Source organism: Bradysia coprophila, unplaced genomic scaffold, assembly GCF_014529535.1.
Source record: "Bradysia coprophila strain Holo2 unplaced genomic scaffold, BU_Bcop_v1 contig_297, whole genome shotgun sequence".
NCBI classification, from domain to species: Eukaryota; Metazoa; Arthropoda; class Insecta; order Diptera; family Sciaridae; genus Bradysia; species Bradysia coprophila.
The window spans coordinates 8680092-8704796 of NW_023503555.1; the positions used below are offsets into that span (position 1 = coordinate 8680092).

At 37.8% G+C, this 24705-nt stretch overlaps 4 protein-coding genes across 4 annotated transcripts; 2 read left to right on the forward strand and 2 right to left on the reverse strand.

Moving 5' to 3' along the window:
- The first annotated feature begins 5052 nt into the window (after positions 1-5052).
- On the forward strand, positions 5053-12627 carry LOC119079046 (embryonic polarity protein dorsal-like). Its single transcript, XM_037186837.1, has 2 exons — positions 5053-5606; positions 10893-12627. Exons 1-2 carry the CDS (start codon positions 5398-5400, stop codon positions 12526-12528), a joined length of 1845 nt encoding a protein of 614 aa, XP_037042732.1. The 5' UTR covers positions 5053-5397; the 3' UTR covers positions 12529-12627.
- Positions 12628-16311: 3684 nt separating this feature from the next.
- LOC119079083 (syntaxin-5) lies at positions 16312-18244 on the reverse strand. Its single transcript, XM_037186893.1, has 3 exons — positions 17423-18244; positions 17080-17360; positions 16312-16912 (listed from the first exon to the last, which is right to left on the reverse strand). Exons 1-3 carry the CDS (start codon positions 17892-17894, stop codon positions 16451-16453), a joined length of 1215 nt encoding a protein of 404 aa, XP_037042788.1. The 5' UTR covers positions 17895-18244; the 3' UTR covers positions 16312-16450.
- Positions 18245-19939: 1695 nt separating this feature from the next.
- Positions 19940-21376, forward strand: LOC119079115 (transmembrane protein 147). Its single transcript, XM_037186940.1, has 4 exons — positions 19940-20099; positions 20532-20673; positions 20737-20958; positions 21025-21376. Exons 1-4 carry the CDS (start codon positions 20023-20025, stop codon positions 21271-21273), a joined length of 690 nt encoding a protein of 229 aa, XP_037042835.1. The 5' UTR covers positions 19940-20022; the 3' UTR covers positions 21274-21376.
- Positions 21373-22483, reverse strand: LOC119079095 (DNA-directed RNA polymerases I and III subunit RPAC1). Its single transcript, XM_037186912.1, has 2 exons — positions 22293-22483; positions 21373-22225 (listed from the first exon to the last, which is right to left on the reverse strand). The coding sequence occupies exons 1-2, from the start codon at positions 22418-22420 to the stop codon at positions 21382-21384; spliced, it is 972 nt and encodes a 323-aa protein (XP_037042807.1). The 5' UTR covers positions 22421-22483; the 3' UTR covers positions 21373-21381.
- Positions 22484-24705: the final 2222 nt, after the last annotated feature.

Genomic DNA, 24705 nt, shown 5'->3' on the forward strand with positions numbered 1-24705 from the left:
ACAACAAGAACAAGATTTTATCTACTCCAGGAAGTAAAAGTTTCGTGCGTGCGTGCGGTGCGTGCGGGATAAATGTAAGATTAATATCGGTAGCGTTTTAACGGTAAAATTATTCAATTTTTGGTAGTTTTATTTTATTGGTAGAATAATTTTAAACATTTGCAGGCAGCTAATTAGGATCCTCAAATTAATATGAATTAATATTACCACCGCAAACAATTGAATTTGAAAGTGCGTCAGTGAGGTAAAAATAATGTTCCACACTCGAGACCAGCAAATTTGCATTATTAGATCAAGAAAGTTATAACTTTTGGAAGCTACAAGCTGAAGTTGGATTCACTACCGTAATCTCCTTCAAGTTGAGAGCCTCAACGAAGCTTTTACCAAAAAGGATTATCCTCTCACAAATTGATCGTTATTTCTCCGTTAATTTTTAAAATACTGAATTCAGAGAGTGTAGTTAGTTACAACATTTTTTTTGTTTTCAATATCGAGGGGTGAAAATCCCTTCGCCGACAATTCGGTTTCCTTCTACTCACTCCATTAAAGTTACCATCTTCATATTTATGTTAAAACCCCTTGGAAAACTGAGTGTCGTTGCTAGAAAAGAGCCGTGGTTCTTAACTCTATGAACGACTTCAACTGGTCGGAAATATGGTGTCCACCACCATTTGAACTTACACCCAACTTGGACTTGAAAATGTCAAACCCATCCATTTTTCCTCTGTTATAACTATTTTTGCTTTGATCGATTGATGCAAAACAACGAAATGTATTAACTATGTAAATGTGTACGCCTGGTGTAGCAGTTTATACGACATATGCCTCCATAAATAGAAGATGACTGAAAATCAGCCGATCAAAAATCATTTAAAAGGTGTTTCAATTTAACGAAACATTTCATTCGAATGAAGTGGCTCCTTGGAAATTACGAAGACACAACAAAAATAATGAAATACTTTTGTTTGGTCGCTGTGCTGTTCACTGTTATAGTCAGTTTTGTTGCTGCAGCTGAATATTGTCCGACGAGATATCCCGCCAAGGGTCGACCCCATGCGGATCGATGCATTTGTCCTGATCCTCCAATGTGCTTCCGGAAGATATATAGCGGTAGTTATACTTGGTGCATGCCGATATGTTGGGCTACGTGATGGGTGATCGTTGAGTCTCCAAAATGTATATGGTGAGTGACTTTTAAATCTGCTCATGTACCGTTTTTCTTGTCTTAGCTATTTTATAAATTGCCGAAACTAGAGTAACGAGAAATGATTGATAAAAGTCTCGCCACCAAAATTTCTGAATAAATTTTTGCATTTTTTTTTTTGGTTTTGGTTTTATTTATACAACTAGCAGGGCAGCGGAGCCAGAGAAATGCTAACAGCACTGCCCACTGAGTCGGGCCAGTAACAAAGAATAAATGTGACCCAATACGGTTAATAATTTGAAACCAATTGTGAGAGAACAAATAGCAGGATGAACGAAAAAAGCTCCGTCAAGAAATATAATATAATATTTTACTCTATGTACCCTACAGGCATGCTTCTCAAATTTTTTACCAAGAAAGTGAAAAAGTTGGCTTTTAGTTGATTTTTGGACCGAAGAGTGAGTAATTTCGCGAAAAAGTGAGTAAATTCAATGAAAGTATACTCCCACGACAGAGTAAAGTTAACCAGGCAGGAACGCTGATTTGACCAGGGACCTGAATGATCTAGTAGCCCTATATTTTTTGCGAGCAAATTTTTTCAATTTATGTCAGTGTTCATTTGATTTCATTTTCATCCAGTGTATTAGGACCCTTATTTGACGTTTCGAAAATGAACCGCCCCTGCATGGTTTATTTTACACTGCTGTGATACTCCATAGGTATGGTATAATGTCAAAATTTGTATGGAGCGGAGGAAATAGCGATTTCATATAAACAAACTCACCTCTTTCAGTGAAAATCATTTTATATGAAATCGCTATTTCTTCCGGGTTGTATGGACAGACCATATCTGGTTTGTACTTTCATTGAGTAAATATAGGAGAAATCTGAAAGTCCAATACGTATTTGGGATGTCAGTAAGCGATGTCTATCGTTTTCCTCACTTTTTTAATGAATTGAATTTCAAGGTTGGATTAAAGTTAATAAATATTATGCACCTGCGTCCAAATGTTTATTTCGACAAGTTGCTGATTGTGATCCTAAGCCGAAGGCTGAGGTTTTAATTTAAATAACTTTCAAAGAACTGTTTGATATCATCTGAAAAATAATTGACTTAAAATGTACTATTGTCAAAAAATCACGTAAATAACTTAGAATTCAAGTTAAAATTACGAGCTTTTTAAAATTGAGAAATTTGGTCTCTCCTAGCTCACCGTAAGATATTTGGTTCTTACATTCAACGATTTAGAAAAAATTAGAAGAATTACTTTTGAAAAACATGCTGCCGTGTAGCAGTAGAAAGCAGAAATTTAGTTCCAGAAATAGACTTGAAGAGACAATCACCATTCTATATTAGTTTTTGTAAGAAATAGAACATCAGCTGAAACCGCTGCAAAGCTTAATGAACTTTTCTTTTTCATACTGAAAATATTCGAGTAGAGGAAGTATGAGTTCACATCTGCAAAAGTACATTCACCCATGAATGTTTGGTATTATTGAAATACTGAGGCTAGTAGTGAGGAAGAAAGATCGTCTTTTCAATTTTGTTGTTTCGCGGAGGCCATGTGAACCGTATAGGTTGTATTAGCTATCATGAGCTGACAAATTACCTGAAATTTTTAACGGCTTTGCGATTCTACAGTTCTACAGTTTTTCAAAAGTATTATCGATGAATTATTAGCACAATGGGCCCAACGGAGGCCTCCGCGCGCGTTCATCTACTCGTAGACGAACAACTATCCCTTAATAGTCTGGGTTCTTATGTCAATCCGCGCGCTAGGCGTTTCCCGAGTTTTTCAGTTATAGCATTCGATTGGGCTTGAAAAATCATGAAACATATTATGTCTTTTCCAAAAATCGTCTTTTGATAGTTCAATTTGTCCACTTAATTAAGAAGGCAAACACATTTGAATCGAATTGAATTTACTCCAATGTGCTCTCGTCACCTTTAAGGAGTCAATCTAAGTTAGTTTACCACTAAACAATTCGTACTTCATGTTGAGAGTTTATGTCAGTGTTCATTTGAGTCACGGCAGAGTAAAAGTAACTTTTACTCTGCCGTGTTTGAGTTCATTTTCATATAGTGTATTAGGTCCCTTATTTGACGTTTCAAAAATGAACCTGCCTGGTTTATTTTACTCTGCAGTGCTATACCGTAAGTCTCGGTCGCATCATCCTTTGAAAATTGTGATTCTTTTATATAGGTCTCTTCCAAGGCCGTTCAAAATGTCAATCGTCATCCACAGAGAAGCCAACACAACCTCACTTTGAAGTTTTAAAGAACAAATTTGTTTAAGTTGCGGTTATGTTTGCTCCTGTGGATGACGGTCGGTTGTTTTCGGCCTGTCAAAATTCGTTTTTACCATACGATGGAAGAAACCTATCGATAACTACTGCTCCGAAACCGGTAGATAAGAGTGGACTAGTAGGTATCTCAACGCTTATATTAATTCCAGAAGGTAACAGGACATAACATCCGCATCAATACCAGTGCGCTAATAACAGGTAGGATTACAAATTGACACCTGTGTTCTGATTGCTACCTGTAGCCGTTACCAAATAGATGTCCTGAATATGTCCTTTATGTCCGACCAAATTTTAGAATTTGTCCTGCCTTTTTTCAGGCGCAGTAGACATGTGTGAAATTGAGTGGGAAATGCTTTTTTCATCGATTTTCTTTTTGTAACATCTTTTCAATTTGGCAATATTTTGGAAATGCCCAATGTACCAGTTTCGCGAAAAAAGTCGATTAGTCCCTTCCTTATTGGTAAACACTACATTTTAGTAACTAGCTGAAGTTGTGTATATGTCGCGAATGTGTTGTGTTGTGTTCATGCCAAACAAATGTCCTTAATTAGTCCTAGTTTACAGACAATGAAAACTTAGTATTATGACAGTTTAGTGGTGCAAAGTCGAAATACTACTTTTTTGGTAACGACGCTGCAAATACTTATTCAGCCTAATTAAATGTCCTCAATTTGTCCTATCATAATCCACTTCGATATTAAGTGCAACTAGCTTAAAGAATGACTTATGCAAATCAACTTGAACTAAATACACTATTTCTGAAAGCTTGGAAAATCATATTTTTTACTCAAAATGAAATGTCTTCCTTTTACAAACGTCTTTAAACAAAGTCGATAGATCATCGTAGGTGCTTCCAAACCTTCATAATACCCTATTTATGTACTTTTGGTACATGCAATTACCTGTAGGTTTCGTGCACCTGGAGAAATTTCCATAAGGAAAGTATATGTTTTCGGTTCTCCATCGTCTTCCACTAACCACAGACGCTTCACAACTATTTTTAAAGTCTATCATGCTACAGAATATTGAGGATATCAAAATCCAGGTTTGAGTCTTTCAGATTAATTCCATGCCTTTATGTTGACTGAATGGAGAAGAAAATAGGAAAGAAAAATTTTGATTTCATACCAATTGGTTGATGAAGTAGCAAATCACTCGAAATGTAGCGAAAAAAAATCTGTGAAAATGTGACCTTGACTCAGTACAAATCAATTACAAATTTCGAATTCACTCATACCACTGGGTCATACATCCTCTAAAAAATGATAAGATTATTTTGCTGTTTTTACATTCAATTTCTTTTGTGGATATTCAAATTTTGGACTAACTAAATAAGATCAAAGCGAACCGACATTACTGCTACTGACCAAAATCACATCAACCAAATCTTTCTTTTGAAACAAAGCCGAATGTCGCCTTATCACATATTAACAACAGGACTTTCCACAATTTTGTTTGCAAAATAGCAGCATATAGAACCTCTGTGCGCTATTTCTGTGCTTTTACTGAAGTCGAGATAAATCTTCGTTTTCAAATTGATTCGCGAACACGACGATGTACAAATTTACGCGATAAAGAGTCTGTATACGAGAGACGAGCTGTTATGTTTTCATGCGAATTAGTATGATTGCATTTACTTTCGACTCGTCGATCGACAAGCTTACATTTTCTAATAAATAACAAGTGCCGGTAAAGGAAGCGAAGAAAATAAGTGTTGTCGTCAAAACTTACTTGAGACCTTACATTTACAAGTTGTGTGTGTCGTGATAACACTTTAAATATAAACCAGACGATTGTCTCGCCATTGTTCTTAAAAACACCGTCATATCCCGATCGTCTACTGGATCGATCGAGTTAAATGTTAATTGAACCGTGAGCATTCTGCTATCACTTCTCGTATGAAATAGAAAAAAAACAACATAAAATTGAACATTTCGCGACCAATTATGATGTCCCCGGACGCATATATCGAAATTGTGGAAGAGCCGGCACCGAAATTGAAACGATTCCGATATGAATCGGAGGGTCGCTCAGCGCCACTAGAAGGAGTAAGGACTACACAAAAAAAGAAATCGTTTCCGTCCATCAGAATTGTGAATTATACGGGAATGGCAACAGTCTTCGTGTCGTGTGTAACGGTCGAGAAACCTTATAGGTAAGACATGAATTTTGGCAGAGTGATACATTTACAGAGACAGGCGAAGCTAGTTTCGTGGGAGGATGTGGGCAGAGTTCAAAAGAGGAAGGCATTCAGTTAGAGTTAACATAGATTATAGGTGGTTCACAAACCCCGATAGAATTCTATTCAGTCTATGGTCCAGAACAGTTTCAGGTATCGAAAAATCAAAAACTTAAAATTTTCGAGCACCGGTACATACAGAAGAACATTCCTTATCTTCGACAAAAAAAAAAGCTTTTAAGCCAGGTTAAAGTTCTTTACATCGCAAATGTTTACATTGCCATATAAAGCACCCGAACCTTCGTTTGCAAAAAGTGAAAATTTAACTTTCATATGTGACCGAAGTGGTTTTTCGAATCTATGAACTACTAAGATATATTCAGATGTATTCTGGCTGGTGTTCTCTTATATTGTAACGTATATTTTAAAACAAATGAAGTAAAAGATTAATGTGGAACACTAGGCGATACTTTAAGAACGATATTGAAGTAATAGATTATAACGATTCTGTGTCAATACTCTTACCGTTTGTAAAAGATTAATTTTCATAAAAACAGTGATTCACGTTCTTTGACTGCAGTTAAACTGTGTTCGGACGAACAAATACGAGCTCGGCAAAACATATCAACTTGTTAGTTTCACAACATTTTTGTAAACAGATCGTCATTAATGTTTGCATACATTTTTCACACACTCCGAAGTATTGACCCGCGGTGTATCAATTCGAGATTTCGAAACTGTGCGGAAGTTTGTTTTCACAATGTTCATTTTTGCAGCCGATATATTTGATGAGTGAGAGCGATGATGATTCAATGCGGTTGTGTGTGCATGCATGTATTTCAGGCCTCTCAAAAATAAGGAGGTGTTCTTTGATTTTCCTTATTTTTATGAAAACCTCCTTATTCCTCCTTATTTTGATAAAAAATTCTTATTTTCCTTATTTTTCGCAAATTTTACTGACAGAAAATCAAAAATTTATTTAAAAAAAATTCGCTGCGCGCCAAACATTGATTTTAAAATTACTTTTATTATTTAACACAAAGAACTCTAATAGAAAAATGAAGTGGTGGCGCATTGTCATTCCAATATGATTGATTTACTGGACTTACCATGTTTTTTTGTGGTTTCCTTCTCGAGTATCACTTATAAGACAAAGGTTTTTAAAATGGAATGGAATGACTCATTTATGCGCCTTTCACATTTTTTTTAATTTCTAATTTTCGGACTTATAGAGGCCAAGCCAAATTAAATGGCATTCCCTCAAAAAGGGGTCGCAAAAATGTTTTTTTTTAATATAATTGAAGCAAGAGACACAAGAGACACAAATGTTGGTTATGATCATATCATATGGAAATAAAACCCCATGACTGTTTGTTCTATTGCAAGCTTAGTAGCATAGTGCCTACTAAATTTTCCATTACAATAAGTGACTCAAGTAAGCTTTCAGCAGGGTTTCTTAGATAAAAATCCGCTGAACGTATTCTGTAAAGATCCCATCAGAAGGTGTCGGACAAAATATATTTTAAAAAAATTGTGCACCCCCGTGAAACAGTTCGAACCTAAAGCCTCTGCTAATCAAATTGGTATGTGCAAATATTGATTGCAATCTTTAGTCTATAGACTATCGCCCAAAACCACTTACAGTGAAGGTGTGACGCAAGTCCTGTTATCCACTTACAAAAGAACTGATATCGGTGTAGGTGACGCTTACAGGTTCGACACGCAAAAAGGTATGCGTCACAAATGGCAGCTGATGAGGAAAGTACGCGAAAGTTTTATCAACAAAAATTTACCAGAAAAATTTTAGGAAGAAAATTATAATATGAATTCCATTTTTAGGAATATATTTCACAATTTTTAAAATTTTCATTCCTCAACATCTGCCACTTGTGACGCAAACTTTTTTATTATAATTTTCTTCCTAAAATTTTTCTGGTAAATTTTTGTTGATAAAACTTTCGCGTACTTTCCTCATCAGCTGCCATTTGTGACGCATACCTTTTTGCGTGTCGAACCTGTAAGCGTCACCTACACCGATATCAGTTCTTTTGTAAGTGGATAACAGGACTTGCGTCACACCTCCACTGTAAGTGGTTTTGGGCGATATCAGCTCTTTTGTAAGTTGTGCTTTTTTAGAATTTGGTCGCAGATAATAGACAATCATATTGTGCAGTTTGAACGAAAATATCATAGATCCCAAATACGCGACTTTTTAGGAAAACCATGAAACACGTATCGACTAGAATCTAAAACTCTATAACTTTGTCTTTTACACGAGGTTTCTATCTGCAGTATTTTCCGAGTTATGGCTGACATAGCTCGCACTTAAAACGCTCATAGCTCCCAAATAGACGACTTTTTAGGAAAACCATGAAACACGTATCGACTAGAATCTAAAACTCTATAACTTTGTCTTTTACACGAGGTTTCTATCTGCCGTATTTTCCGAGTTATGGCTGACATAGCTCGCACTTAAAACGCTCATAGCTCCCAAATAGACGACTTTTTAGGAAAACCATGAAACACGTATCGACTAGAATCTAAAACTCTATAACTTTGTCTTTTACACGAGGTTTCTATCTGCAGTATTTTCCGAGTTATGGCTGACATAGCTCGCACTTAAAACGCTCATAGCTCCCAAATAGACGACTTTTTAGGAAAATCATGAAACACATGTCGACTGAAATCTGAAACTCTATAAATTTGTCTTTTACACGAGGTTTCTATCTGCAGTATTTTCCGAGTTATGGCTGACATAGCTCACACTTAAAACGCTCATAGCTTCCAAATAGACGACTTTTTTGGAAAACCATGAAACACGTGTCGACTGAAATCTGAAACTCTATAAATTGTCTTTTAAACGAACTTTCTATCTGCCATATTTTCTGAGTTATAGGCCCCATAGCTCAATACCTTAAAACGCTCATAGCTCCGAAATTATAAGCTTTTATAAAAATTCCTTCAAATTAGAATTACGTCCTTAACATACCCTGAAAATTTCAGCCGAATCCACCGGTAAATTAAAAAGTTTCGCCGTAACAAAGTAACAAAGTAACAAAGGTTGGTAAAATTCATCAATTTCAAAATGCATGAAAATCCATTTCTTCATACAAATTTCTACAAATTTCCAAGTTTTGAAATTTAATATCTTGGCCAAATCTTAACCTTATGAGGCGTGTGATAGCTCGTTGAACTCGTATGGACGCACAGATTATAAAATACTTTGGGGGTAGTAGGAGCAAAGGGGGAAAAGTCAAAAAGTTCGTGTATATATGTTCCTCAGTCCTGCGGAAATAGTACATTGAATGACAAGGGGCGAAAGTAAAAAAATTCAACCGTGTGCGAGAGTTGATGCCCGCGCCGAAGGCAAGGGCCTCAATCGCACAGGTTGAATTTTTTTACTTTTGCCCCGAGTCGTTCATACTATTTTTTTTGATACCAACATTGAAAATTGATACGTATCGCAAACATCGCAACAAAATGTTGAAATAAAAAGGCATTTAGCCAGAAAAGCGGGGGTCCAGGGGGCGGCAGCCCCCTGGTATATGAAAAATTTAATAATTTAGCCATCACAACAATAACACACACAAAAATTAAGATATAACTAACAAATCATTCAGTAACAAAAAGTATCAACTTTGTATGCTAATTTCAATAAGAACTGTGCGCCAGAGTGTTTTACAATTTTGATCAAAGTATTCTGCATAATATGAGCGGATTTTGTTGACAACTCGACTCATTTCTCTCATTTTCTGTGACGTCAGTCACTTTCGCTGTTCGTTCAGTTGCGTTCGCTCTTCGTTAAGTACTTTCTCCCCGTGGGATGCATTTTTTTACTTTCGCCCCTCATATGCGGGGCGAAAGTATCATTTTTCAATGTTGGTATCAAAAAAAAAAATTTTGTCAAATTTTTCAGTGTGAACGGACTTGCGTCACGGCCCTTCACTAACGTAGGGCCATGACTAAACTTTCGAACGATACCATACACACCCAATTTGGTTCGATAAATATCAATTTTCGTTGCCCGAAGTCGAGCAATTTCCTTATTTCTCCTTATTTTTGAGCTGAAACCTCCTTAATTCCTTAATAAGGAGTCCGGAATTAGAGTGAGAGCCTGGTATTTTTAACGGTCAAAAAGCCCCTTATTTTTCTTCCACAGTGGTATTGTACCAACATAAAAAACTAAATTTATAAGAAAAATTCTGACTTTGCGTCGAGTATGCCCCTTACTTCAAATCTTTTTACTTTTACTATCGAACATTGACTTTTAGCCCTTATAGCTCGGGCTAGATATGTGCGCCGACTGACGCCGAGATTTTGTGTTAAATATGACATCAGTTATATGCAAAATCAACCACATATACCTTTATTGACCGTTTTCATGTCGAGTCATGATTAAAATTTAACTGACGCACATATCCAGCTTGGAGTAGGTAAAAATAGATTTAAAATGTTTGCGATTGTCATTAACACGTTGCTGTAACAAGCTATTTCCAAAAGTAATTTTTTTGTAGAAAACTATAACTGCACATTGTGATCGCCTGATTGAAGTCACTCTGATTTGAATTTCGATGTCGTTTTAATAATAGATTGATGTTGTTGTGTAGGTTATAAGGAGAACAAATACTCCCTCTAGCAAGCAAACTACAATTATTAAGGTCAACGCGCTTTGAGTCCTCAACATCGTTAGCTACCAGCTATAGCTTTTAACTTGTGGTTTTTGAGGTTTCTCGGCTGAGAAATAAAAGACTTTAATTCGGACGTGTTTCCCTTTCAACTCGTATTTATTCGAGTTTTCCTAAGAAAACTTGATGCCTTTATTTTACAATGGCGAACTTCGATCGGCGTTACAACAATAACAACGCACTCCAATAACAGGCACAAGAACAGATTTGTTTAACGGTTATATGGCCTCTTATTTTGTATGGAACGTCAGTAACACAGTGACACATATTAAACATACATAAAAAACTGAATTTATATGAAAATTTTGGACACTGCGTCGCGAAGGCCTCTTATTTAAATTCTGTTCTTGTACCTATTATTGGAGTGCGTGTTAAGGTGGTAAAGACAGAGGCAAATATATGGGTGGCCTCCGCCCATATGTTTACCTTGGTAAAGACGTTTTCGTGAATCGCTGCTACCTTGTTCAGACTTCGTTTTATAAGCCTCAAGAGAGTGAGTTTGCTACAGAGAGTATTTTCAGAACGTATCTGTCCAGTAATTTGACTATTTTAAAAATTCAAAATCCATTTGTTTCAGGCAACATCCGCACAAACTCCTTGGAAAAAATTGTGAAAATGGCGTCTGTTACATTCCTCAATTCTATACGGATAGCAGAGACCCGAAAGTTATTTCTTTTCGCGAGCTACGCATTCAGAGCTGTTTAATATCGGAAATCCCCGCTCGACTCGCGGAACGCACCCGCTTAAATATAAATCCTTTCGATCTATCCAAATGTGGTGTAGACAATCTAAGACGCGACATCCACACAGTGCGGCTATGTTTTCAGGTGCTTATCAGTTCTGACCCGAAAAATCCAACACCCGCAGCCCAACTCGAACCGAAAGTGTCACAACCAATTATCAATAATAAGGCTGCTGCAGAGGTGAAAATTCATGATATTAGTGACACATTCAGTCCAGCATCCGGCGGTAAAAAGATCATGATTTTTTGCAATAAGATCGCACAGGATGACATTGAGATACGATTTTATGAAGAAGATGCAAAGAAGAATCAAAAATTGATTGGTCTCGGCTCTTTTCAACCTCGGAATATACATCGCAATGTGGGAATTGCTTTCACCACACCCAAATGTGATTTGAAATCTGTCGACACACCACAGAATATATTTATCGAAATGGTAAGACCATCGGATGATGTACGAAGGAATCGGTTTCCCTTCCAATATGTTCCCGATGTCACCGACATTGACGCGGTAACGACGAGAAAGCAACCAAAAATTGACAAATCAGGAAAATTATTGAAATTACTCGACTTACGTCCCTTTCCTAGCCATATTCCACATCAGTATAATATACCACCACAGGGTTTACCACAACACCACAGTTATCCGGAACAGCACGACTTACCGCAACAGCAGAAGTTAGCACAACAACAAAATTTACCGCAACAACATAATTTACCACAACATCAGAATTTATCACAACAGCCCAATTTACCACAACAACACAATTTACAGCAACAGCAGAATTTACCACAATACAATTTACACACACAACACAATTTATCACAACGGCCTAATTTACCACAACAGCCTAATTTACCACAACAACAAAATTTATCACAACAGCCGAATTTACCACAGCGGCAGAATTTACCACAACAGCTCAGTTTACCACAGCTGCAGAATTTACCACAACAACCCAATTCACCACAACAGCACAATTTACCACAACATCACAATTTACCACAACAGCACAATTTACCACAACCGTTATCATTACAGTACAATCTAACACAGCTGCATAATAAACCGCCGGACCAAAGCCTGCCTCATCACAATCCATTCTTGCAGCAAAATTTACCACAACATTCATCAAACCACTACCGCATGCAGCAGTACAGTCAAAATTTACCTCAGCATCTCATTCAACAAGAGCAAAGTTATGTAGAACAACAATATGATCCACAACGACATAACGGCAGTCTACAGAATCAACACAATCCACAACAGGATTTTTTTCAACAACAAGATGAACGACAGCCGAATTATGAAGAGCTTAATCACGAACTCCTCAACTTTGAAGGTTTGTCGTGTTGCAATCCGTTCGGCGAAATTTCTCCGAATTGCTCTCTAGAAGATCAGCTTATGTTATCAGCAAACGACAATTGGAACAGCGAACATAACGTTGCAGGTCCCGCACCTAAAAACTGAAATCTATAATCGTTTGCAAAGGAGAATGGACTTAAAAAAATGTTAGTCAGATAAACGGGCATTACGGATAGGACCTAGAATAAGTAACTTTTAACCAAAGAAACTCTCAATAAAATAAGTTTGACCGAAGTTTGGGGGAGTTGTTATGACCGAAGTTTGGAGGAGTTGTTATGACCGACGTCACCTGTTTTAGAAATGCTGATTTTCATTTTTAAGGCTTTAGTATCGGCATGAGTGCGTTTCTCTTAGACCAACTGAAACAAAGAAACATACCATGTTGATGTGCATTATCGATGTTTTTCCGTCCAATTATTTTAATTCATTGGATTTGACAGCAATTACTTCATCGCAACCAGCAAATGTGCTATAGATCATCTTCAAGGACGTTTGAAATGCCATCCAATGCCATCTATCGTAGCTCAGAAATGTACCCTTTGAATTTTGCTTCCAGTGTCGAGATATGATGAGGACGCGAATTATTGTAAAATTCCGTAAGAAAATTCGAATACACAGCCGTTATATTTTTTTCATAATTGTAGGAGCTGCGAACATTGTTAAATAAACAAGTCATGATTGTGATCGAAAACACAGATCTTGTTATTTTTATCCCCTTAATCATTTAAATCATGAAAACTTTCGCGTGCCTGACCAGGAAGCCGTCTAGTGCTTCTAAACAGTTGTACAAAATAGCTTCCCAGCATCCTGCGTCTCAGTTGAGAAAATATCGAGCTACAACGCTAATTTCTTTTTCGGGTGATCTTATATCTACGGAATCGTTTATTAGTGTGTAACAAGAATAATTGATAGCCTATATGATCGGACACATTGTCCTGTGCTTCATATAAATGTAGGTATTCGAAGGCACGGGTCCGTGTGACACAATAATTGGATTTGTGTCGGCATACAGAACAGCAGCAGCCGCTTCAGCCTATTACCGTAGAATTCAATGACAATTTTTGGGAAAACATTTTCACAGATTTTTATAAATGTTCAGAATTTTCCTGCATTTTTCCAAATTTTCAAAGAAATATTTTTTTAAGTTAACAATTGCTAAAAGTTTCCTATGTGCAGAATTAGCCCCGGCTGAATATCACCAGTTGGTGTACAAACAAAAACACTTTGTATTGTAAACAATTCAAAGACAACCTACACACAGTGAATTTCTACGTTGACGTCATCTATGCGCTCACATAACACGTATGAATAGGAAACGTTTTTGCTAATAGTGTTGCCAGCTTACACCTAAAGTGTCAATAGAACCCAAATTCTGAGTTCGGCCAAATGCAATAATGTGGATGAAAATGCTCATAATCCACAAATCGAAGCTGAAAAATCGAATTTGAGAATACGGCGTTTAATTCGAGAGCGTTCGCAAATATCCGAATAAAGGGAGCGATTTTCAGCTAAAAGTACTAAAGTAAGAACTGGGTTCGCGAGCTGTGGCATTTTGTTCTGTTTATTGTTTTTGTCAGGGTATTTGTAGTCAAGTGCGAGTTGTCCAAAAAAGCCGTTTCGCTCATATTGAATGTAAAAAACGATTTTATGGTTGATTATCATAGATGGATCGACCAGTAACTCAAATCGCGATGTTGCCAAGCTGGGATCGGCCTGGTTTGGTCTAGGGGGCCGACGTTGCCTAACACTTCTTTTCTTTTCTTTTCGAGAGACTAAGTGCTGGCAACTCTGTTCGAATTCGTAGTTTTGTCTTGCCTAGACATTCGTCGGTTCAGTATAATCGCTCATTTTTCGTTCGGACCGTGGCCGACTATAACTCGATACCGGTTCGCATTAGAGAACTTCCTTCGGTGTCAAGGTTTAAAGATGCCAGTGTGATGTTTTTCCAGTCGTTGTAGTCTCGTTTGGGCCCTGTTTCGTGTGCTGCCACCCACGTGCTTGGCGTTTTCTGTAACTTTTTGTGTTTTTTCCTTTCTTCGGTTCTGTCCTATTTTTAGCTTAGCGGGTGTGTGATGTGATCGACCGGTGCACGGTGATGTGAGTAAGTCATAATTTATCTTAAGTTCTTCCTTTCTAAATTCTATATTGCTCTGCGTGCAGTTTTTCTTTTTTTGTGTCATCTTTCAAACTAATGTGAAGGTTTTTAGTATTTGTTTATTTATTTTAATTATTTTTTTTTGTTTTCGTTTTCTGCTACTTCTTTCTGCGACTTTTGTGAGTTATGTTTCGCTATGGACATTAATATAAGGTGTTTCCTTTTGTTCAGTTGAGTTAATAAATTTGAATTTGAATTTGAATTTGCTCTATGAAATTTTGATTTTTGAAAATTTATTTAAAAATATAAAATGAAATATTTTTGACATGGTTCCATGGGCGAAATTATTCCGAATGGTATCAATTTTATGTTAAAAATAAAAAACATTAATTACTTTAAAAAAAGCATTTACCGGATTTTTCAGATTTGCACATTTTTTTGTATTGATGGGCGCCATCTTGAATTACAGCGCCACCTGCACAATTTTTCAAGCACTTATATTTTTCTCGTATGCAGAAAGGTTCAAGGAACACAAGATTTTTTACCCACTCAATTCGGATCAAAATTCAATTTTATAGAGCCGAAAGAAGTTTTAGCTGACGGCGGCTCCCTGGCCCAAACCAGGTCGATCCCAGCTTGGCAACATTGCTATTCGACTTCGTGGCCGACCCACATACGATAATCAACCATATAATCGCTTTTTACATTCAATATGAGCGAAAGGACAACTCGCACCAGACTTTTGATGAAATTTAGTGAAATATTTTTCAGTATTGGCACTTTGGTGCAGGCTGGCAACACCATTAGCAAAGATCCGAGGGGCGACGCACTTCTAGATTAAATAAATTAAATGGATTTAATGGATTAAATGGAATAAAAATTGGATTAAATAGGAAAAAAGTTCATTTTACCAAATACTTTAATAGGCTTTAAAATGGTTGATTTTGATCGAACCACGTACTACAACTCATACTACAATGTTAAAAAGCGTAAAATTCCACTTTTAGGAGTTTTTGGTGTAAAGTGGAATAAATGGATTAAATGGAATAAATAAATTTAATACCATTTTTAACAAAAAAATGTTTCTATATCTCACGAGTAATTAAACGCACTGGGGATCGTGCAAATCTAATTTTCGTAATAAGTTTACAAATCTTTTAGGTGGATGCCTAATTATTTCGGTAAAACTAAAAAAAATTTTTTGGATTAAATGTATTAAATGGAATTTTGAAAACCGACACATTTTCTGTTCTACTGGGTTTTTGTGAATTTTGCATGTATATGTTATATGGAGAAATCAGAAAGTCAAGTAGACATATAAAATGTGTCGGTTTTCACAATTCCGCGAGTGTACGTCAAAAATGTATGGAAAAATGAGATATGATAATTCGTGATCTTTCCTTTTTTATAGAAAATTTACGCCCTCTGCAGTGAATCTGAAGTGTCAACTATGCTTTGTTTCTCGACACTTCGCTCTCTCACGGAGTATGTACTTTTTGTTAAGTGGAAACCATACTTAAAACCCGATTCGCAGTCACTCCGTTTTGGTCGCTGTTTTCAAAATAACAATGAAAATGGTTCACTCTTTCCATTGTTATAGTGTAAACGGTGAATACATGGAGTGTAGTGCGTTTCGTGCTTAACAATTGAATGCATCCGGACAGCTAGAAAATGTTCTCTTTGTGCGAGTATGTTCGAAACCCTCTCGCTTCATCGAGCTTCAATCAGACAGTGGTTCTCCTCGTTCGAGTATCTATCAAAACTCCCTGCACAAATGCACCAAAAAACATCGCTGACTTTATATTCATAGGTTTATTTACAAAACAAGGCCATAAAATTGAATTAAACTGCAATGCGAGTGTCGTTTCCGAAGCAACGCACCCAATACATTCGCATAAGGACAAGTGTGGATAATATACATACCGGTAGACGTTATGCCAGAAAAATAACAAAAAATATGAAGAACATGATCAGCACACCGAATATCTTAATCATCAGCCAGCGATTCTTCGACACCGATTGGAAATACTTCAAAATCTGTCCGTGTGCCGCTTCAATATTCAATTCAGCGTCTTGCACATTGGTATCGATCCGTTCCACCATTTCTTCCTGTTCTTTCACCATATGCGCCAATTGCTGGAATATGCCACCCAATTCAACGATAGTACTTTCGATGTTTTGCATAGTTTCAGCCCGTTGCTGAACGTAATTGTCGCTCTCGTCGTAGAGCATCATTTGCTGGGTTTGACTTTGTTGCTGGTTGGGTTGCAGAAGTGGCGACGACGCATTGAAATCAATTGCCACTTGGTCTTGTTCAATCAATAATAGACTGCCTTGAGCATTACCACGCATTGCCGATGGTGGAGGATTACTAGAGATGGGTCCTTGGCTGAACTGGAGGGGAATTGTCAAAATTTAGTTAGAGAGAATTTGGTCGAATGACGTGTTTTCAGGCCCGGACTGGCCATATTGGACGATAGTTCGTCGCACTAACTTGGGAATTTTTGGTTAGGCCGCCCGAAAGGCAATGCCAGTCCGGTCCTGTGTGTGTTTCAAATTACTTGATCTCGTCGAGACTTCTGTTGTTTAAGGTTTTCGGTTCGCACTTCAAGGATTTGCTTAAAATTCGTGCTCATGTTGGCCAATTTCGCTTGCAGAGCCAAAACCATATTTGACGAATGTGAGAGTAAATGTTTACCGCTGCTGGTTTTCCGCTGTGATTTTGACACTTCTTGTAGTCGAGCAATTTGCTGATTCAACGAATTCAGATCACCCTTGATGATGTAGGTCAACTCCTGAATCTCGGCGGGTCGATCGTCGAACAGCGATTTGCGTTTGGCCACTGAAAACAGATCAAAATCAATCAGGTTCATGTGTTGGGAAGTTACGTTGTGCAACACCTACAGAGTGTCAGTTTCTCTAATTTCGTGTATGTGCTGGCGATGTTCTTGCCAACATGTTTCGCTATCATCATAAACTCGCCATAGCTTTGCAGTTGTGTGGCTCGCTTCGGATCCTTAATGTTCACCGCTCGGGTAATATTTCGACTTTGTAGTGAACGGATCGCATTCGAAAATTCGTTAGTTCTGTCCCGTGCCGTCATAACTATAATTTCCACTTCTTCTTCCGATTCGTCAAAGTAAGGCGACTGTCTATTCGAATGATTGTTGTCAACGAAATGCGTTTGTTGTTGTTGTTGTTGATGCTGTTGTGTATTTACTGAAGGTAACTGAACGTAGGCCAATTGCTGTTGCAAAAAGTTGCCAATGTTCCACTTGTTTCCCGAATATTTCTTTTTCTCTTCGTGCTCTTCGGTTATGACTAATGGAAATGACTCGTCCGACTCTGTGTCGGCAAAACGACGTCTTGCTGGCATTTCATAATCAAATCAACAATTAGAAATTTCTATTCTCTACGCAATATACGATTCCAGGGCGATAATGGTAATCGAGCGTTTCGGACCCTTTCAATTGTCACACTATGTTCGACTGTAAATCAATTGCAAATGATCTCACTGTGGGATTCTATGGACTGAAAATAGTTTAGAAATCTTTCACGAAAACTCTTGGATTTTAATAAAATTAAACAAAAAAAATTTCCTTTTCACAAAATAGACAAAAACTCTGCAGTTGTGACGTGCCATATGATATGTCATTCAAAAACACGAATTCGTTTTAATTTTACAATGTAGATGGCAGCTGCTGCACTTAACTATGACTCAGCGTTGACAAATCTCATCCAAAAATGCGATAGGACGGGACGTATAACATTCAGTCATCATCGCACTTACCATGTATAGATCAAAATCAATGCCGTTTGAGATATCAAATACATTATCATTTTCATTCATCTCAACTTTCGAAATTTTCATTTTTTCTAATGTTGCCAGGAATGAATGGACAGTTACTTTACATGTATTTGAGAAGAAACCACTATTTGACAATGATCTATAAATAAAAACAGCTATAGGTCCGTTCTAAGGCCATACGAATTGTCAAATTTCTGTCAACTTTCATCCATAGAAACATAACCTCATCAATATTTATATGAAAACCGATCTCTGTGGATGAAATCATGTTCGCTCGGCCAGTAAAAATTCGTGTCTTCAGTTACTTGGAACAAACCTATCGGTACATGTCCTCCGGGCCAACCTTTCACAAAATCTGCAATTAGTGCGTTTAATAAAATTTCTGCCAATCGCCTTCGAGGCTGTCTTTCAGAACCAGGTCGAGACACGTACCAATGAAAGTATATACCAGGTATGGTCTGTCCAAAGAGTCACACTGAAGATATGTCAAGGTGGCACTGCTGTCGTTATTTCAACATGTCTGGTTTTCCATATATTTTTGTGTTTTCCTTTGATCGATAGCGCCACCATGTCACCTCTGGAGTATAACTCTATGGGTCTGTCCGTACAAGTTGGAGGAAATGGGGATTTCTTTTACTTCATTATTAGTCACGTTAGTCGTACTCAATTTTCATTTCAATTTCACCAAATCTATCGAGTTCAACAAGTGAATTTGTTCGGAAATCCATGAGTGGCTTCTATTTTTGACCAGTGAAACCACTCCTGGATTTCCGAACAGAATTACCGTTGGAAATGTTAGATTTTTTTAGTTAGTGCATCAAGATTCTTGATTCAAGAAACAATCGCTAATATTTTTACTTAAAAGGCATCGATGCTTTGCTGAAGAGTATACATTTGGGCGTTTTTAAATACTGGATTTTAGTTTACTTTTGATGATATCTTTCCGCCAGACAGACCATACCTGGTTTATACTTTCATTGAGAAATCTTGCAGCATAGCATTGGGACATGGAACACTTGCTAGATTTCTGACCAATGGCAATCACATCTTGACGAGAATAACAGGTACAATTTATCAAGATTCGAGTGTCATTTTCGATCATTGAAAATTAAAAAATTGACATCAGCTGACAACTAAAGCAGCACAGAATAGATCAAGTCCAAGGTTATTCGAAATGTTAAAAACCATCCACAGAGGCCCTGAAAATACGTGTTGTGAGAATGAGCGGGCAGTCCACTTTTGAAAATAGAAACAAGTGTTTGAATGATTTTCTTGTAAAATAATGAGCTTTAACACTTACGTCAAGAAACAATTATAATTCCGCCCCTTGTTCATTGGATTTCTACTAAATTTTTTGATCCGGACAAAACACCAAATCAAACGTCAACCCAATTTCGCAATTTTTTTTTCACAGAGTTGAGGTTGGGACTATTTATGGATGAAAGTGTAGCTGTCAGTGTTCGGGTTTACAGTTACTCGCGGACTTGACAATAAATAAAGAAGTCATCCACAGGGGCATAACCACATCAATATTTGAATGAAAAATCGCATTTCGTATTTCCAGCAACACTGAATCAAAATAATGTGACAGTAACACGAGCTCGACTTAGGTGTGTATGTGTGTAATGGTCGGTCAAGTTACAGCAGTGTTCATCTAAAAGTTTAATTTAAATTTAATGAAAATCTAATTTTCAACATGACTTTGTATCATTTTGGCAATTGTGTGGCGCTAGTCTACGTCCCGTACTATTTAACATACAAATACTCAGGCTTGTAAGTGAGAATTTAATTGAAATTCGGCTGGTGCTATTCAATATCCTAATCGAATTAGGCGATTTTCTCTTATAACTCGGTTCGGTATGTTGATTCAATCAAAAGAGGTCACAAAAGAGGCGGAAAATCAATTCAAGTTGAAGCTTCATGAGCTGGATGGCTTCAAGATTTGTAATTTACTGAAACTTTTCGTTCGTAAGTTCTCATTGATGCACTGACAAGGATAAGCATTGATTGGACAAGAAATCGATCGAAGAGAACTCCAGGAATAATTTCCCTCAGAAATTCGTATTGACAATGGTCACTGTGAAGGAACTGTCTTCAAATAAGAATGTCCGCCGGCCTTTTCCTATTCGGTTTAAAAATAATTATTCTTACCTTCCCACCCAGCACCGTCCACTAGTGGTATATCGATTAAAATTCCATTTTCAGATCAGAATATGGAGCCTTTTGGAAGTGCATCCAAGCCGGAGGATTCTATGTGTTCACTCAACTCACGAAAATGCTTTTACTGGCAACATTTTCACCCGACTCGGAGAGTCTACCGACCGCTGCCAATTTCAATATTTTAGCTGTGAGTTGAATCGTTGATCGACATCAAAAATTGTCTCATTACAACATTCAAATCGTTCCGTAGGAATTTCTACGCAGCAGCGTTGACATTTTCGATCTACTCGGCATCGCTTTCGTTCTATCCCGCATTCCCGGTAAGGGTCACAGTAAATTGATCAGCGCAGGTTTGGGATGGGCAGCCGCCGAAGTGATATTGTCACGCGGATTAATACTGTGGGTGGGAGCTCGGGGAGCTGAATTCAGTTGGATGTACATTCAGAAATGTTTGGAGTCGAACATTTCGCTGGTAAGTGGAACGAAATTTTTGAATTCAAAATGGGAAGGATATTTGCTCACTTGGACACCGTTGCAGATTCAGCACCTTACCACCGCAACTTTGCTCTGGTTGTTCTCTCGTCACGATTTGACGAAATCGTTCAAACCAGTCGTTACGATGTTGCTTATAGCTACGGCGTACAAGGCATTATGGTTGGACGGAGTGTTGCGCATATTGTCGACGGGACCGTGGTTATCATTGGCAATCAAAGCTCTAGCTACTTCGTGCATGGGAGTGTTGAGCCTTCATATTTACGGAGGACTTGCACAGACTATCGGAATTTAATTGTAGATTGTCGCCATGCTCCGAACAGTTTTCAGTTCTCCTAAATTAGCTCCTCGATTGCTGGTTTGGCCGATAAAGCTTAAATAAAAGATTGTCACGTCAAGCGTTTCACGTTTTCGGTTGTATTTCCTTCAACAGTTTCTGGCATTTCTCCTTCAGGATTTTGACAGCCTCCACGAATATGTCTTCCGGCTTCATCGCACCAACCGATTCAATGGTGAAAATGAAGTGATCCCGAATCCGAGACATCTCCACCGCGTCCACCAAATCCTCATGACGGTACACATTTCGGCTGCACATATCGTACCGGGCACTTTTCACGTACGCCCGTTCCCTGTCATCGATGCCAATAACATTGGGACTGAAACACGATTGCAGTCGTTTCGCATCGTCGCCGATCACTTTCTTCGTCAGCACAACATCCGGCAGCAACCGGTAGAAGGCTGTGGCAACTGGTGAAAATTTGGCGTGGTCCTTTCCGACCCCCTTCACAGCGATCAGTTTCAAGTCCAATTCGTGGCCAGGGCGCAATTTATTGATCAAAATGTCCTTTTCAATCGGTCCGACGTCCTCGTCTTTGTAGATGTTGGCTTGATTGCCTTTCGGCAACCACTTTATTTGATCCGAAAATACTTTGTCATTTCGACCGTCGAAACTCGCCAGCGCGTCTTTGCCTTTGGTGCATTTAATTTTCAGTTCGAATTCAAGGCAATTGTCCTGCGTTTCATCGTCCCCTTCAAATTTGTATTCGAACAGTCGTGGATCGGCTTTCAGCGGTATCAAACCCAGTCGGTGAGCCAATACTTCGTCTTGCATGATGGATGTATTGTTGAAAATGTGCACCTTTTCGATGGCCATGCTCGGCACCTCGCTGATGATGAGACGACGGAATGCGTTCGCGAAACTTGGATAGCAGTGGATCAAATCGAATTCCAGTTCCATGTTACTTTTCCTGTTGACAATGAATGAAAGTGCAGTTAGCACACAAGCCTACCACCGATTGAATCGTTTACAATTACCGGACGACAGTGATTTGAAATTCCTTTTTGAAATTTTTGATGTTCCACGGTTCATCAGCGAGTCCATAGTCGTGTGGATCCTGCTTCAGCTTATGTTCGAGAAGATGAATTTTTGGTTTCTTTTCCATTCTTACGATTTACAATACAGCACGTGTGATAGAAGTGTAATGTTGTTATGACAAACAAAATGACATTTTCATTGACATCGGGTGTCCAGCCGATCCAGCAATCATTCAGATTTACTCAACAGGTGGCGCGCTTAAAATTTTTTTACCGCGAAGATTCAAAGGAAAATGATTTTAGTGATAAAGGAACAGTCCGGTTGGTTGATACGAATAATATGTGTCACAATGAAGGACATGCTTCTCCCATAATCACTTCTTCCATAATTAACCTGTTACAGACAGAAAGCACTAGTATTATTATCGGGTCTACTACTTCTATCGATCAAAGTATTTTTCATCTGTTGATTTCAAATCTTGTACTTCATTTTTTTTTACCATGAATTTTACCATATAAAGAATCATATTACCCAGAGCTTGTCATTATTTTTGTCGTCGTTATCGATAACAGATGAATATGAGATCCTTGCGGTTTGACGTATGTTTACGTACCTTTGACGTAAGAGTGGTTCAAATTTCCCTGAAGGCAAGGAAATCTAAAATGGCATTTTAAAAATGTTTGAAGACGTAAATTTTGTGTTTCTATGTATTTCTTACGATTTCAAAGTAATCTAAACAAGAAAATCAAAGTAAAAAATTTTGACCAAAAAACCGGTATTTCCGAACATATTTAAGAAATTATTTAACTTTAACCTTAAATTTAAAACATCAATTTGAAGAAAAGTCGGAAAAGTCTTAAACGATTTGGAAAATTCGGAAAATCTAACTACACCAAAAAAACCTTTAGCTTTAAAATGAGCTATCATACGTATCTCTGCGTTTCACACAGCCCTGTCAATAATTCGACAAAGACACCTCTGCACTTAAACTTTGAAGGGGTGTGGAGGGGAAGAGTGAGGTAGAATTTTTTGTCTCCTCTTCAGAAAACTATTTCTTCGATGTCCTCAACAACCTGCAATCACTCGTTTGCCGGAACTCGCTCGGTAAGGTACACGGAACGTACATGATCGTGTGGGGTGTCATTAGAAAGCTAATTGCATGTACTTTCAGGGCAAATAGGGTCTTATTGGGGTTTGGAAGCTGGTGTAAACGTTCAAATTAAGGATAATTATCTTCCGGATCACTTATAGAATGCGAAGTACAGTAAAGGCAAAAGACTGGACTTTGTATAAATTTCACATAAATTTTATTGCTTCTTGCTCGTTCGGACGGTAATTAACAATTGAAGTCGTACATAAAAGTGTTCTAAACCAAACAATACAAAGTTCTATGTGTGAAAATGTATTAGTACCATCAAGGCCAGGCAATTTCAATTTCAATCTAAGGCTAACCCTTTCTCACATGAATGCTGAGTCAGTCAAGGTTTTGAAAGAATGGAGATACTTCTGATTAAGTTAATCACGAAGGCATTGGCATAAAATTTCTCTGTGTCGCCAACTATGTTTGAAGAAGTCTATATTAGGATTCCAATTTAATAGTCATTTTCTCACCTCAGCTCAAATGCCTCGGTTTCATTTGCTTCGGGCCGAAAATAAATGCAATTTTTTTTTCTCGGATTTTTACATATAAGTGTTTCTCGGGTGACTCGCTACGCTCTGGCCACAAACAACACACTCGAAATGTTTCCAGCTCTTTTCCCCCTCGGTGAACAAATACCTATTAGGATTACGAGTAGTGGGTGAGATCTTAAATCTCAGCATCTTGGCCTGTTTTGCAATCCACGAAGTTTTAGTACCTTTTTGTACTGTTTATGTATTCGAGGTCATGCTTCGAGCGGATGCTCTGTATGCACCTGTATTTGATTATAAAATTACACAGGAATCAATTACGATTCATCATGAAGGCTGGACAATGACAGTGATAGCGTCATTTTCATACAATGAAGCGTTGAAATGTATTTTTCGGTTCACTTTTTCATCGAATCGTTCACTTAAAATTCAAATTTTAGGCACACTTACGGCGTGAATGGTAATGCAATTTCTTGCTTGCCTCGCTATGTCTATATATGTATCTTGTTCTAGCCATTCTCGTCTTTGAAGGAGTAGATAGTTGAAAGCGAGACGGGAATACCCGGTTCGGGCTCGAGTACTCCGCTGTATGGACCCGAACAAAGGGACTCTGCTGTATGGACCCGAACAAAAGTACTCCGCTGTATGGACCCGAACAAATAACTATTTTTATTGACGCTTTGCCTGATGATAGTTAGACATTTTCTGTTCTCTTGTTTGAAATAGAAATTTTCTCCCCCGATCTGTCACCTTTGTTTTTGGTTTGCAAAATGGTTTTTGTGT